At 48.6% G+C, this 16,358-nt stretch overlaps 1 protein-coding gene across 1 annotated transcript in view; it reads right to left on the bottom strand.

The window, feature by feature from the left end:
• Positions 1-1,611: 1,611 nt before the first annotated feature.
• The window catches only part of LOC109877145 (E3 ubiquitin-protein ligase RNF216-like), a 42,363-nt gene continuing 27,616 nt past the window's right edge, over positions 1,612-16,358 (bottom strand). The window contains 4 exon segments of the mRNA XM_031813774.1: positions 1,612-1,972; positions 2,958-3,027; positions 4,367-4,589; positions 6,667-6,764. Coding sequence (XP_031669634.1) covers positions 1,683-1,972; positions 2,958-3,027; positions 4,367-4,589; positions 6,667-6,764 — 681 coding nt within the window. The 3' untranslated portion in view covers positions 1,612-1,682.

The following is a 16,358-nucleotide window of genomic DNA, read 5'->3' as shown; positions in this document are numbered from 1 at the left end:
GGGGGGTTATAGGTGTCTGTAGTAGAGGAGGAGGAGGGTTATAGGTGTCTGGAGTAGAGGAGGAGGGTTATAGGTGTCTGGAGTAGAGGAGGAGGGTTATAGGTGTCTGGAGTAGAGGAGGAGGGTTATAGGTGTCTGTAGTAGAGGAGGAGGAGGTGGTTATAGGTGTCTGTAGTAGAGGAGGAGGGGGGGTTATAGGTGTCCTGTAGTAGAGGAGGAGGAGGGTTATAGGTGTCTGTAGTAGAGGAGGAGGAGGGGGGTTATAGGTGTCTGTAGTAGAGGAGGAGGGGGGTTATAGGTGTCTGTAGTAGAGGAGGAGGGGGGTTATAGGTGTCTGTAGTAGAGGAGGAGGGTTATAGGTGTCTGTAGTAGAGGAGGAGGGGGGTTATAGGTGTCTGTAGTAGAGGAGGAGGAGGAGGGGGGTTATAGGTGTCTGTAGTAGAGGAGGAGGGGGGTTATATGTGTCTGTAGTAGAGGAGGGGGGTTATAGGTGTCTGTAGTAGAGGAGGAGGAGGGGTTATAGGTGTCTGTAGTAGAGGAGGAGGGGGGTTATAGGTGTCTGTAGTAGAGGAGGAGGGGGGTTATAGGTGTCTGTAGTAGAGGAGGAGGGGGGTTATAGGTGTCTGTAGTAGAGGAGGAGGGGGGTTATAGGTGTCTGTAGTAGAGGAGGAGGAGGGTTATAGGTGTCTGTAGTAGAGGAGGAGGAGGAGGGGGGTTATAGGTGTCTGTAGTAGAGGAGGGGGGTTATATGTGTCTGTAGTAGAGGAGGAGGGGGGGTTATAGGTGTCTGTAGTAGAGGAGGGGGGTTATAGGTGTCTGTAGTAGAGGAGGAGGGGGGTTATAGGTGTCTGTAGTAGAGGAGGAGGAGGAGGGGGGTTATAGGTGTCTGTAGTAGAGGAGGGGGGTTATATGTGTCTGTAGTAGAGGAGGGGGGTTATAGGTGTCTGTAGTAGAGGAGGAGGGGGGGTTATAGGTGTCTGTAGTAGAGGAGGGGGGTTATAGGTGTCTGTAGTAGAGGAGGAGGGTTATAGGTGTCTGTAGTAGAGGAGGAGGGGGGTTATAGGTGTCTGTAGTAGAGGAGGAGGGGAGTTATAGGTGTCTGTAGTAGAGGAGGAGGAGGAGGAGGGTTATAGGTGTCTGTAGTAGAGGAGGAGGGGGGTTATAGGTGTCTGTAGTAGAGGAGGAGGAGGGCTATAGGTGTCTGTAGTAGAGGAGGAGGAGGGTTATAGGTGTCTGTAGTAGAGGAGGAGGAGGGGGGTTATAGGTGTCTGTAGTAGAGGAGGAGGGGGGTTATAGGTGTCTGTAGTAGAGGAGGAGGGGGGTTATAGGTGTCTGTAGTAGAGGAGGAGGAGGGGGGTTATAGGTGTCTGTAGTAGAGGAGGAGGAGGGGGGTTATAGGTGTCTGTAGTAGAGGAGGAGGGGGTTATAGGTGTCTGTAGTAGAGGAGGAGGGGGGTTATAGGTGTCTGTAGTAGAGGAGGAGGGGGGTTATAGGTGTCTGTAGTAGAGGAGGAGGAGGGGGGTTATAGGTGTCTGTAGTAGAGGAGGAGGGGGGTTATAGGTGTCTGTAGTAGAGGAGGAGGGGGGTTATAGGTGTCTGTAGTAGAGGAGGAGGGGGGTTATAGGTGTCTGTAGTAGAGGAGGAGGGGGGTTATAGGTGTCTGTAGTAGAGGAGGAGGAGGGTTATAGGTGTCTGTAGTAGCGAGGGGGGGGTCCATAGTGCATGGGCATGTTGACGTCTATATTGTTCAGGTTGTTGTTGACCTGGTTGAGGGGGGGGTGGTAGTTGAGGGGGGGCAGGTGGAGGAGTGGGGGCACGTAGGGGGCGGGGGGCAAGGGCTGGCGATGAGGCAGAATGACACGAGGAGGGACCAACAAGGGCGCTCGCACCGCCTGCGGAGGGGGGGCTGCTCGAGGTCGCTTAGCAACCACCACAGGTTCCGGGGGCGGGCCCACTCTCTTCCCTGAAGTCTCTGAGAGGGAGAAAGAGAGGAGAGAGAGAAATGTCAAGTTAGTCAGGGTGATAGCTGTTAGTCAGGGTGATAGCTGTTAGTCAGGGTGATAGCTGATAGTCAGGGTGATAGCTGATAGTCAGGGTGATAGCTGATAGTCAGGGTGATAGCTGATAGTCAGGGTGATAGCTGATAGTCAGGGTGATAGCTGATAGTCAGGGTGAAAGTAGTTAGGCAGGGTGATAGCAGTTAGTCAGGGTGATAGTCAGGGTGAAAGTAGTTAGTCAGGGTGATAGTAGTTAGTCAGGGTGATAGTAGTTAGTCAGGGTGATAGCAGTTAGTCAGGGTGATAGTCAGGGTGATAGCAGTTAGTCAGGGTGATAGCTGTTAGTCAGGGTGATAGCTGTTAGTCAGGGTGATAGCAGTTGGTCAGGGTGATAGCAGTTGGTCAGGGTGATAGCAGTTGGTCAGGGTGATAGCAGTTGGTCAGGGTGATAGCAGTTGGTCAGGGTGATAGCAGTTGGTCAGGGTGATAGCAGTTGGTCAGGGTGATAGCAGTTGGTCAGGGTGATAGCAGTTGGTCAGGGTGATAGCAGTTGGTCAGGGTGATAGCAGTTGGTCAGGGTGATAGTCAGGGTGATAGCAGTTGGTCAGGGTGATAGTCAGGGTGATAGCAGTTAGTCAGGGTGATAGTCAGGGTGATAGCTATTAGTCAGGGTGATAGTCAGGGTGATAGCAGTTAGTCAGGGTGATAGTCAGGGTGATAGTCGGGGTGATAGCAGTTAGTCAGGGTGATAGTCGGGGTGATAGCAGTTAGTCAGGGTGATAGTCGGGGTGATAGCAGTTAGTCAGGGTGATAGTCGGGGTGATAGCAGTTAGTCAGGGTGATAGTCGGGGTGATAGCAGTTAGTCAGGGTGATAGTCGGGGTGATAGCTGTTAGTAGATTACCCATAGTTCCAGAAGGACAGTATTACAGCATCCGGATTTATAAAGAAACAGACTGACCTGCGTTCTTCTTGTTGAGCTCTTTCTCGCCCTCTTTCTGAATCTCCTGAATGATGCGCTCGTCATCTTGCTGTAGAGAGACACACACACACATTAGCTGGTCCTCTGTAAGCTCAGCTGGTAGAGCATGGTGCTAGCAACGGCAGGGTAGTGGGTTCGATTCCCGGGAACCACCCATACGCAAAACGCATGACTAAGTCGCTTTGGATAAAAGCATCTGCTATTATTATAATTAGCTGTTGGCCAAGAACGCCTTGGTTGGCTAGCGCGTTAGCTCTTTGTTGGTTTGGAATGGCTAGCGCGTTAGCTCTTTGTTGGTTTGAAATGGCTAGCGCGTTAGCTCTTTGTTGGTTTGGAATGGCTAGCGCTTTAGCTCTTTGTTGGTTTGGAATGGCTAGCGCGTTAGCTCTTTGTTGGTTTGCAATGGCTAGTGTGTTAGCTCTTTGTTGGTTGACTGACTTCTATTTTAGCCCTTGACAACGCAGACGCTCGTTGGCATGTGCGAGCAGTGTGGGTGCAATAATTGAATAATATAGATTTTAAAATGTATTTTGCACCGACGGATTAAATATGTTTTCATTCTACACACAATACCCCATAATGACATCACAATACCCCATAATGACATCACAATACCCCATAATGACATCACAATACCCCATAATGACATCACAATACCCCATAAAGACATCACAATACCCCATAATGACATCACAATACCCCATAATGACATCACAATACCCCATAATGACATCACAATACCCCATAATGACAAACCAAAAACAGGTTTATAGCAGTTATTTTTCCAAATGTATAACAAATAAAATTTGAAATTTCACATTGACATCAGTATTCAGACCCTTTACTCAGTACTTTGTTGAAACAACCTGTACCAGGTTTATAGCGGAATACTTGTGTAAATAAGGTATCTGTTTTTTATCTTTAATAAATGTGCAAAAATGTATAAAAACTGTTTTTTTGTGATGTCATTACGGGGTATTGTGATGTCATTATGGGGTAGTGTGATGTCATTATGGGGTAGTGTGATGTCATTATGGGGTATTGTGGTGTCATTATGGGGTATTGTGAAGTCATTACGGGGTATTGTGAAGTCATTACGGGGTATTGTGATGTCATTATGGGGTATTGTGATGTCATTACAGGGTATTGTGATGTCATTATGGGGTAGTGTGATGTCATTATGGGGTATTGTGGTGTCATTATGGGGTAGTGTGATGTCATTATGGGGTATTGTGGTGTCATTATGGGGTAGTGTGATGTCATTATGGGGTAGTGTGATGTCATTATGGGGTATTTTGTGTCGTTTTTTAAAATCTGTGTGTGCTCACCGTGGGGTCTGTGTGTGTGTGTGTGTGTGTGTGTGTGTGTGTGTGTGTGTGTGTGCTCACCGTGGGGTCTGTCCAGAGAGAGCACTTGCGGCAGTGCCTACAGGGAGCGCCAGGGGAACGGGCGTGCTGACAGAAGTGGTTGTATCCACTGATTGGCTCTCGGCACAGGTAACACATGTAGCTTCCACAACGACACCACATCCTGTTACATCCCTCAGACTTCACCAGACCTGTTCCACACTTCACACACTTCCTGACCCGAGCTGCTGTCATCCGCTCCTCACTGTAGGGGATAGAGAGGAGTTGGGACCCTAGTTAGGACCCCAGTAAGCGCCCAACACCAGACCTGTTCCACACTTCACACACTTCCTGACCCGAGCTGCTGTCATCCGCTCCTCACTGTAGGGGATAGAGAGGAGTTAGGACCCTAGTTAGGATCCTAGGTAGGACCCTAGTTAGGACCCTAGTTAGGACCCCAGTAAGCGTCCAACACCAGACCTGTTCCACACTTCACACACTTCCTGACCCGAGCTGCTGTCATCCGATCCTCACCATTGGGCCCTAGTTGGGACCCTGAATAGTCAGATCTGATGGTTCTGGCAGGCTACTTCCTGTCTGTCAGCTGCAGGAAGTCTGAGGAGCTGTGGACAGCAACAACAGGAAGTACTGGACGTGTATGGTAAGTGGGTTTGTAGTGAGTGTATTAACACTGTGTGTGTTAGAGTGTGTGTGTGTGTGTGTGTGTGTGTGTGTGTGTGTGTGTCTGTGTGTTAGCGTGTATTAACACTGTGTGTGTTAGAGTGGAGAGACAGGAAGCACCCGCCTGCTAAACTTCCTGCCCAGTCATCCGGGAAACAGAGCTGTTTACCCAGTACCCTCTCTGTTGTGAGAGGAACAGGACACAGAGCAGGGTTTAGCTCCATGCCTGCACTAACACCTGGGGGGTATTCACTATGAACGAAACAGAACCAACAGAGTTCGTTCATTTAGAAACACTCATGACCAACGCAACTAGGTCGGCCCTGTGACCAATCACAGCCCAGAGAGTCAACAAGGTCATTGTACAGACGACACAGATGGTATGTCACTAGGTCGGCCCTGTGACCAATCACAGCCCAGAGAGTCAACAAGGTCATTGTACAGACGACACAGCTGGTATGTCACTAGGTCGGCCCCTGTGACCAATCACAGCCCAGAGAGTCAACAAGGTCATTGTACACTTGGTTTTCACTAGACAGCTTCCCGGTGGAGCTAAAAATGAACCATTAGATTGTTACCAAACACAAGTAGCCTATTGGCAATGTTCTCCACGACAATGTCTGGCTTTAATTACAACATAAAAACATCAACACCAGTGATTACATCACCCACCCCCGAAAAAAAAGGTTTTTAATCTTTACGACCTGTGGTATATATTGCATTAGACTGGGGGGGGGGGAAGCCGGGTCGAATGGAAGATCAGCTTCACAGTCATATCAGGTGACTTGGGGGGTGGGACTACAGTAGGTTTCAGTCGTGTTGGCCAATAAGATCAGCTTCACAGTCATATCAGATGACTACAGTAGGTTTCAGTCGTGTTGGCCAATAAGATCAGCTTTACAGTCATATCAGATGACTACAGTAGGTTTCAGTCGTGGTTGGCCAATAAGATCAGCTTTACAGTCATATCAGATGACCTGGGGGGTGGGACTACAGTAGGTCTCAGTCGTGTTGGCCAATAAGATCAGCTTTACAGTCATATCAGATGACTACAGTAGGTTTCAGTCGTGGTTGGCCAATAAGATCAGCTTTACAGTCATATCAGATGACCTGGGGGGTGGGACTACAGTAGGTTTCAGTCGTGGTTGGCCAATAAGATCAGCTTTACAGTCATACTAGATGACCTGGGGGGCGGGACTACAGTAGGTCTCTTGCGTAATATGGGCCGTAGCTACTGGCATTATGACAGGATGCACTCAGAACGGATCCTAGGATTCTTTCATCGCTTTGGCATAAAAATGGCTTATCGGGGAAATTGCCCGAATCTACTAATTTGAAGGGGTGTCCACATACTTTTGTGTATACAGTGTATGAAGGAGATGGTGAGGACCCCTCTCTCTCTGGTCAGGCACTTACAAGGCCACCTGCATGGACCATATTAACATATGAGGGAGAGATAGCAAGGACCCCTCTCTCTCTGGTCAGGCACTTACAAGGCCACCTGCATGGACCATATTAACATATGAGGGAGAGATGGTGAGGACCCCTCTCTCTCTGGTCAGGCACTTACAAGGCCACCTGCATGGACCATATTAACATATGAGGGAGAGATAGAGAGAGAGAGAGAGAGGGGTCCTTGCTCTCTCTGGTCAGTAACTTACAAGGCCACCCTCATGCGTATCTCATCTCGTTCCATGACCTGGTCACATGACTTCCCAGCATGCTCCTTCCACTGGACACGGCACTTCCTGCAGCTCTCCTGGAGAGAGGGGGAGAGGGGAGCGGAGGGGAGGAGAGATTCGGTATAAACAGTAATGTAGCATCCAAGGTTTAGGTTACCCCCCTAAATTAATAATGTCAGAGATGGTCACATGTTCTCCTCCCCTCGCCTCAATCAAAACACAGGTTACAACATCCAACATCCAGGACACAATAGTGAGACTTGAGACTGTAGAAATAATGGAAACGAGGGGAGAGGAGGAGGAGAGGGGAGGGGAGAGGAAAGGAGGGGTGAGGTGAAGGGAGAAGAGGGGAGTGGCAAGGGGAGGGGAGAGGAAAGGAGGGGTGAGGTGAAGGGAGAAGAGGGGAGTGGCAAGGGGAGGGGAGGCGGAGGAAATCTCTTCCTAACTAGTGCACGGCTGGGTTGCAAAGTAGAACCAGTAGAATATCTTAAAAAGGGAGTTGTCCTAAACCAAGTGTTCCCGAGCCACTGCAACAGACAGCAGCATTTAGCTACTGCCACTACCACTGCAGAGGCTGCCTCAAACACTGGTTAGCTGTGGCTCTGGGAGTGACTGGGGGTAAGAGAGAGAGAGACAGAGAGAGAGAGACAGAGAGAGACAGCAGCATTTGGCTCTGGGAGTGACTGGGTGTGTGTGTGTGTGTGTGTGTGTGTGTGTGTGTGTGTGTGTGTGTGTGTGTGTGTGTGTGTGTGTGTGTGTGTGTGTGTGTGTGAGAGAGTGAGAGAGAGACAGACAGACAGACAGAGAGAGAGAGAGAGAGAGACTGCAGCAGCAGAAGTGTGATCTGTCCCTGACTGCGTGGTTGCCTAGTAACAGCATCTCCACCGGCTCAACATGCTGAAGGACATCTGGGGGACACACACTCAGTTTCATTAAGAAGAAGTGCATCGATGTCGTCGTCCCCACAGTGACCGTACGTACATATCCCAACCAGAAACCATGGATTACAGGCAACGTCCGCACTCTGCTAAACGGCTCAGTTTTCGTGGTCCCCAATTTCGTGGTATCCAATTGTTTTAGTAGCTACTATCTTGTCTCATCGCTACAACTCCCGTACGGACTCGAGAGAGACGAAGGTCGAAAGCCTTGCGTCCTCCGAAACACAACCCAACGAAGCCGCACTGCTTCTTAACACAGCGCGCATCCAACCCGGAAGCCAGCCGCACTAATGTGTCGGAGGAAACACCGTGCAACCTTGGTTAGCGTGCACTGCGCCCGGCCCGCCACAGGAGACGCTAATGTGCGATGAGACAAGGATATCCCTACCGGCCAAACCCTCCCTAACCTGGACGAGGCCAATTGTGCATCGCCCCATGGACCTCCCGGTCGCGGCCGGCTGCGACAGAGCCTGGGCTCGAACCCAGAGTCTCACTGCGATGAACCGGGAGGCCCAAAGCTGCATTCTGGATCCAGACGCTTAAAAGAAATCCGGCAAAAGGAACACCTACGTGTGAATGCTGTCCATTGACGACAGCTCAGCGTTCCACACTAGGCTTTGTCCCCTCCTGTACTCCCCTGCTCACCCACGACTACGTGACCAAGCACCATCATTAAGTTTGCCGACCACACAACGAAATGGTAGGCCTGATCACCGTCAACGATGAAGACAGCCAATAGGAAGGAGGTCAAAGACCTGGCAAGTGTGGTGCCAGGAACAACAACCTCTCCCTCAACGTCAGCAAGACTAATGAGCTAAATCGTGGACTACAGAAAATGGAGGTCTGAACACGCCCCCCTCATTTACATCGACGGGGCTGTAAGTGAAGCAGGTCGAGAGGTTCATGTTCCTCGCTGTTCAAAAGTGTTACGTAATAAAATGTCATATTTTTTATTGTATAGAACTTCCTTAATGTTACAGGACCCCCAGAAGAAAAGCAGGGTAGTGTGTTCCTCTGTCCAGTCTCAACGTCAACAGTGAAGAGGCGACTCCTGGATGCTGACCTTCTAAGGCAGAGTTCCTCTGTCCAGTCTCAACATCAACAGTGAAGAGGCGACTCCTGGATGCTGACCTAAGGCAGAGTTCCTCTGTCCAGTCTCAACATCAACAGTGAAGAGGCGACTCCTGGATGCTGACCTTCTAAGGCAGAGTTCCTCTGTCCAGTCTCAACATCAACAGTGAAGAGGCGACTCCTGGATGCTGACCTTCTAATGCGGAGTTCCTCTGTCCAGTGTCTGTGTTCTTTTGTCCATCTTAATCTTTCTCTTTTTATTGGCCAGTCTGAGATATGGCTTTCTCTTTGCAACTCTGCCTAGAAAGTCCAGCATCCCGGAGTCGCCTCGTCACTGTTGCATTGTGGGTAGACGGCTTGTAAAGTAAGCATTTCAGTGTACAGTCCGGTTGTAATGAGCACGTGACAAATACAAATATTATTCGACAGGCAGTAATCCCACGATCCTTTAAACGACTGGTTGCCTGACAACCCCAAACTAAGTAGTGATGTCATGACATTCATATTTACTATTTACTATTTCCTATTTAATAGTGATGACTGTGGCAAACGACAGCTTCAGCAACAACCAGCGTTAGCGTCCCAGGTGACATCTCAACTCACTGTTGGCTGCTCTTCCCGCTTTGTCATCAAACCCCTGCAATTTACCCACAATGCCACAGGCTTCCAGTCCAAGTCCCCGCTTTGTCATCAAACTCCTGTAATTTACCCACAATGCCACAGGCTTTCAATCCAAGTCCCTGCTTTGTCATCAAACACCTGTAATTTACCCACAATGCCACAGGCTTTCAGTCCAAGTCCCTGCTTTGTCATCAAACACCTGTAATTTACCCACAATGCCACAGGCTTTCAGTCCAAGTCCTCGCTTTGTCATCAAACCCCTGCAATTTACCCACAATGCCACAGGCTTCCAGTCGAAGTTCACATCCACTACAACACCATGGTGCTTCACTACAAAGCAGCATGGGGATCTGACCCTCCCTCCTTCAGGCTCCACCTCTACACCCCGTTCTGCCACCTCTGGTCTCTTGGCCCTCCCTCCTTTAGCCTCCAACTCTACACCCCAACCTGAGCACCCCGTTCTGCCACCTCTGGTCTCTTGGCCCTCCCTCCTTCAGGCTCCACCTCTACACCCCAACCTGAGCACCCCGTTCTGCCACCTCTGGTCTCTTGGCCCTCCCTCCTTCAGGCTCCAACTCAGCCCAGTCCAAGCTCTTCTCTGTCCTCCCACCCCTACCGGAGGCAGCTCCCGCTCAGCCCAGTCCAAGCTCTTCTCTGTCCTCCCACCCCTACCGGAGGCAGCTCCCGCTCAGCCCAGTCCAAGCTCTTCTCTGTCCTCCCACCCCTACAGGAGGCAGCTCCCGCTCAGCCCAGTCCAAGCTCTTCTCTGTCCTGTTACCCCAATGGTGGAACCAGCTTCCCCCTGATGCTAGGACAGCAGAGTCCCTGTCCATCTTCCCCCTGATGCTAGGACAGCAGAGTCCCTGTCTATCTTAACAAAACGTCTGAAACCCTACCTCTTCAAAGAGTATATTAAATAATCCCACAGCACCCTTGCCTCTTTTGTAGTGTTGTGTTATGTCTGGGGCGGCAGGGTAGCTTAGTGGTTAGAGCATTGGACTAGTAACCGGAAGGTTGCAAGTTCAAATCCCAGAGCTGACAAGGTACAAAATCTGTCGTTCTGCCCCTGAACAGGCAGTTAACCCACTGTTCCAAGGCTGTCATTGAAAATAAGAATTTGTTCTTAACTGACTTGCCTAGTAAAATAAATGTCCTTTACATATTTATTTTTTAAATCCGAGCCCCCGTTCCCGCAGGAAGCCTTTTCCCAGGCCGCCATTGAAAATAAGAATTTGTTCTTAACTGACTTGCCTAGTAAAATAAATGTCCTTTACATATTTATTTTTTAAATCCGAGCCCCCGTTCCCGCAGGAAGCCTTTTCCCAGGCCGCCATTGTAAATAAGAAATTGTTCTTAACTGACTTGCCTAGTTAAATAAAAGTTACATAAAAATGTAAAAATAGCCTTAGTAGAGCAGTGGGTTAGCATTAGCCTGTTAGCTATAGAGCCTGTCTCCATGATGGCCTTAGTAGAGCAGTGGGTTAGCATTAGCCAGTTAGCTATAGAGCCTGTCTCCATGATAGCCTTAGTAGAGCAGTGAGTTAGCATTAGCCAGTTAGCTATAGAGCCTGTCTCCATGATGGCCTTAGTAGAGCAGTGGGTTAGCATTAGCCAGTTAGCTATAGAGCCTGTCTCAATGATAGCCTTAGTAGAGCAGTGAGTTAGCATTAGCCAGTTAGCTATAGAGCCTGTCTCCATGATAGCCTTAGTAGAGCAGTGAGTTAGCATTAGCCAGTTAGCTATAGAGCCTGTCTCCATGATAGCCTTAGTAGAGCAGTGAGTTAGCATTAGCCAGTTAGCTATAGAGCCTGTCTCCATGATGGCCTTAGTAGAGCAGTGGGTTAGCATTAGCCAGTTAGCTATAGAGCCTGTCTCCATGATGGCCTTAGTAGAGCAGTGAGTTAGCATTAGCCAGTTAGCTATAGAGCCTGTCTCCATGATGGCCTTAGTAGAGCAGTGGGTTAGCATTAGCCAGTTAGCTATAGAGCCTGTCTCCATGATGGCCTTAGTAGAGCAGTGAGTTAGCATTAGCCAGTTAGCTATAGAGCCTGTCTCCATGATGGCCTTAGTAGAGCAGTGAGTTAGCATTAGCCAGTTAGCTATAGAGCCTGTCTCCATGATAGCCTTAGTAGAGCAGTGAGTTAGCATTAGCCAGTTAGCTATAGAGCCTGTCTCCATGATGGCCTTAGTAGAGCAGTGGGTTAGCATTAGCCAGTTAGCTATAGAGCCTGTCTCCATGATAGCCTTAGTAGAGCAGTGAGTTAGCATTAGCCAGTTAGCTATAGAGCCTGTCTCCATGATGGCCTTAGTAGAGCAGTGGGTTAGCATTAGCCAGTTAGCTATAGCACCTGTCTCCATGATAGCCTTAGTAGAGCAGTGGGTTAGCATTAGCCTGTTAGCTATAGAGCCGGTCTCCATGATAGCCATAGTAGAGCAGTGGGTTAGCATTAGCCAGTTAGCTATAGAGCCTGTCTCCATGATGGCCTTAGTAGAGCAGTGGGTTAGCATTAGCCAGTTAGCTATAGAGCCTGTCTCCATGATGGCCTTAGTAGAGCAGTGGGTTAGCATTAGCCAGTTAGCTATAGAGCCTGTCTCCATGATAGCCTTAGTAGAGCAGTGAGTTAGCATTAGCCAGTTAGCTATAGAGCCTGTCTCCATGATAGCCTTAGTAGAGCAGTGGGTTAGCATTAGCCAGTTAGCTATAGAGCCTGTCTCCATGATGGCCTTAGTAGAGCAGTGAGTTAGCATTAGCCAGTTAGCTATAGAGCCTGTCTCCATGATAGCCTTAGTAGAGCAGTGGGTTAGCATTAGCCAGTTAGCTATAGAGCCTGTCTCCATGATGGCCTTAGTAGAGCAGTGGGTTAGCATTAGCCAGTTAGCTATAGAGCCTGTCTCCATGATGGCCTTAGTAGAGCAGTGGGTTAGCATTAGCCAGTTAGCTATAGAGCCTGTCTCCATGATGGCCTTAGTAGAGCAGTGGGTTAGCATTAGCCAGTTAGCTATAGAGCCTGTCTCCATGATGGCCTTAGTAGAGCAGTGGGTTAGCATTAGCCAGTTAGCTATAGAGCCTGTCTCCATGATGGCCTTAGTAGAGCAGTGAGCTAGCATTAGCCAGTTAGCTATAGAGCCTGTCTCCATGATGGCCTTAGTAGAGCAGTGGGTTAGCATTAGCCTGTTAGCTATAGAGCCGGTCTCCATGATAGCCTTAGTAGAGCAGTGAGTTAGCATTAGCCTGTTAGCTATAGAGCCTGTCTCCATGATAGCCTTAGTAGAGCAGTGGGTTAGCATTAGCCAGTTAGCTATAGAGCCTGTCTCCATGATGGCCTTAGTAGAGCAGTGGGTTAGCATTAGCCAGTTAGCTATAGAGCCTGTCTCCATGATAGCCTTAGTAGAGCAGTGGGTTAGCATTAGCCAGTTAGCTATAGAGCCTGTCTCCATGATAGCCTTAGTAGAGCAGTGAGTTAGCATTAGCCAGTTAGCTATAGAGCCTGTCTCCATGATTGCAGAGCAGTGGGTTAGCATTAGCCAGTTAGCTATAGAGCCGGTCTCCATGATAGCCTTAGTAGAGCAGTGAGTTAGCATTAGCCAGTTAGCTATAGAGCCTGTCTCCATGATGGCCTTAGTAGAGCAGTGGGTTAGCATTAGCCAGTTAGCTATAGAGCCGGTCTCCATGATTGCAGAGCAGTGGGTTAGCATTAGCCAGTTAGCTATAGAGCCGGTCTCCATGATAGCCTTAGTAGAGCAGTGGGTTAGCATTAGCCAGTTAGCTATAGAGCCGGTCTCCATGATGGCCTTAGTAGAGCAGTGGGTTAGCATTAGCCAGTTAGCTATAGAGCCGGTCTCCATGATGGCCTTAGTAGAGCAGTGGGTTAGCATTAGCCAGTTAGCTATAGAGCCGGTCTCCATGATAGCCTTAGTAGAGCAGTGGGTTAGCATTAGCCAGTTAGCTATAGAGCCGGTCTCCATGATGGCCTTAGTAGAGCAGTGGGTTAGCATTAGCCAGTTAGCTATAGAGCCGGTCTCCATGATAGCCTTAGTAGAGCAGTGAGTTAGCATTAGCTATAGAGCCTGTCTCCATGATGGCCTTAGTAGAGCAGTGGGTTAGCATTAGCCAGTTAGCTATAGAGCCGGTCTCCATGATAGCCTTAGTAGAGCAGTGGGTTAGCATTAGCCAGTTAGCTATAGAGCCTGTCTCCATGATAGCCTTAGTAGAGCAGTGGGTTAGCATTAGCCAGTTAGCTATAGAGCCTGTCTCCATGATAGCCATAGTAGAGCAGTGGGTTAGCATTAGCCAGTTAGCTATAGAGCCTGTCTCCATGATGGCCTTAGTAGAGCAGTGGGTTAGCATTAGCCAGTTAGCTATAGAGCCTGTCTCCATGATAGCCTTAGTAGAGCAGTGGGTTAGCATTAGCCAGTTAGCTATAGAGCCGGTCTCCATGATAGCCTTAGTAGAGCAGTGGGTTAGCATTAGCCAGTTAGCTATAGAGCCTGTCTCCATGATAGCCTTAGTAGAGCAGTGAGTTAGCATTAGCTATAGAGCCTGTCTCCATGATGGCCTTAGTAGAGCAGTGGGTTAGCATTAGCCAGTTAGCTATAGAGCCTGTCTCCATGATGGCCTTAGTAGAGCAGTGGGTTAGTATTAGCCAGTTAGCTATAGAGCCTGTCTCCATGATGGCCTTAGTAGAGCAGTGAGTTAGCATTAGCCAGTTAGCTATAGAGCCTGTCTCCATGATGGCCTTAGTAGAGCAGTGAGTTAGCATTAGCCAGTTAGCTATAGAGCCTGTCTCCATGATGGCCTTAGTAGAGCAGTGAGTTAGCATTAGCTATAGAGCCTGTCTCCATGATGGCCTTAGTAGAGCAGTGGGTTAGCATTAGCCAGTTAGCTATAGAGCCGGTCTCCATGATAGCCTTAGTAGAGCAGTGGGTTAGCATTAGCCAGTTAGCTATAGAGCCTGTCTCCATGATGGCCTTAGTAGAGCAGTGAGTTAGCATTAGCCAGTTAGCTATAGAGCCGGTCTCCATGATAGCCTTAGTAGAGCAGTGGGTTAGCATTAGCCAGTTAGCTATAGAGCCGGTCTCCATGATTGCAGAGCAGTGGGTTAGCATTAGCCAGTTAGCTATAGCGCCTGTCTCCATGATTGCAGAGCAGTGGGTTAGCATTAGCCAGTTAGCTATAGAGCCTGTCTCCATGATAGCCTTAGTAGAGCAGTGGGTTAGCATTAGCCAGTTAGCTATAGAGCCTGTCTCCATGATGGCCTTAGTAGAGCAGTGGGTTAGCATTAGCCAGTTAGCAATAGTGCCTGTCTCCATGATAGCAGAGCAGTGGGTTAGCATTAGCCAGTTAGCAATAGTGCCTGTCTCCATGATAGCAGAGCAGTGGGTTAGCATTTGCCAGTTAGCTATAGCGCCTGTCTCCATGATAGCAGAGCAGTGGGTTAGCATTAGCCAGTTAGCTATAGCGCCTGTCTCCATGATTGCAGAGCAGTGGGTTAGCATTAGCCAGTTAGCTATAGCGCCTGTCTCCATGATTGCAGAGCAGTGGGTTAGCATTAGCCAGTTAGCTATAGAGCCTGTCTCCATGATAGCAGAGCAGTGGGTTAGCATTAGCCAGTTAGCTATAGCGCCTGTCTCCATGATTGCAGAGCAGTGGGTTAGCATTAGCCAGTTAGCTATAGCGCCTGTCTCCATGATTGCAGAGCAGTGGTTTAGCATTAGCTAACCCAGACAATAGGGAGGGAGAGAGGAGAGGGAAGGAGTGGATGAATAAAGACAGTGAAATATCACACCCTTGTGGCAACAGCCAGAGGATGGGCATGAGTGTGTGTGTATTCAGAGTGTGTAGTCAGTGTGTGTGTATTCAGAGTGTGTATATGAGAGAGCGTGTGTAGTCAGTGTGTGTGTATTCAGTGTGTGTACATGAGAGAGTGTGTATATGAGAGAGCGTGTGTATTCAGAGTGTGTGTATATTCAGTGTGTGTATTCAGTGTGTGTGTAGTCAGTGTGTATATATTCAGTGTGTGTAGTCAGTGTGTATATATTCAGTGTGTGTATATTTAGTGTGTGTAGTCAGTGTGTGTATATTCAGTGTGTGTAGTCAGTGTGTGTATATATTCAGTGTGTGTAGTCAGTGTGTGTATATATTCAGTGTGTGTATTCAGTGTGTGTATATTTAGTGTGTGTAGTCAGTGTGTGTATATGAGAGAGTGTGTGTAGTCAGTGTGTGTATATGAGAGAGTGTGTGTAGTCAGTGTATGTATATGAGAGAGTGTGTGTAGTCAGTGTGTGTGTATTCAGTATGTATCCCTGCAGTCGTTTACAGTCTAATTCATTGTGGTAGTCAGTGTGTAGTTAGTGTGTGTGTAGTCAGTGTGTCAGACTATGTATCCCTGCAGTCGTTTCCAGTCTAATTCATTGTGGTAGTCAGTGTGTGTGTAGTCAGTGTGTCAGACTATGTATCCCTGCAGTCGTTTCCAGTCTAATTCATTGTGGTAGTCAGTGTGTGTAGTCAGTGTGTCAGACTATGTATCCCTGCAGTCGTTTCCAGTCTAATTCATTGTGGTAGTCAGTGTGTAGTCAGTGTGTGTGTAGTCAGTGTGTCAGACTATGTATCCCTGCAGTCGTTTCCAGTCTAATTCATTGTGGTAGTCAGTGTGTGTAGTCAGTGTGTCAGACTATGTATCCCTGCAGTCGTTTCCAGTCTAATTCATGGTGGTAGTCAGTGTGTAGTCAGTGTGTAGCCAGTGTGTGTAGTCAGTGTGTGTGTAGTCAGTGTGTCAGACTATGTATCCCTGCAGTCGTTTCCAGTCTAATTCATTGTGGTAGTCAGTGTGTAGTCAGTGTGTGTGTAGTCAGTGTGTCAGACTATGCATCCATGCAGTCATTTCCAGTCTAATTCATTGTGGTAGTCAGTGTGTAGTCAGTGTGTCAGACTATGTATCCCTGCAGTCGTTTCCAGTCTAATTTATTGTGGTAGTCAGTGTGTGTGTAGTCAGTGTGTAGTCAGTGTGTCAGACTATGCATCCATGCAGTCATTTCCAGTCT

Source organism: Oncorhynchus kisutch, unplaced genomic scaffold (assembly GCF_002021735.2).
Source record: "Oncorhynchus kisutch isolate 150728-3 unplaced genomic scaffold, Okis_V2 Okis06b-Okis10b_hom, whole genome shotgun sequence".
Taxonomy (NCBI): Eukaryota; Metazoa; Chordata; class Actinopteri; order Salmoniformes; family Salmonidae; genus Oncorhynchus; species Oncorhynchus kisutch.
The sequence above is the reverse complement of the archived record's forward strand: the minus strand, read 5'-3'. Positions and strand labels throughout refer to the sequence as shown.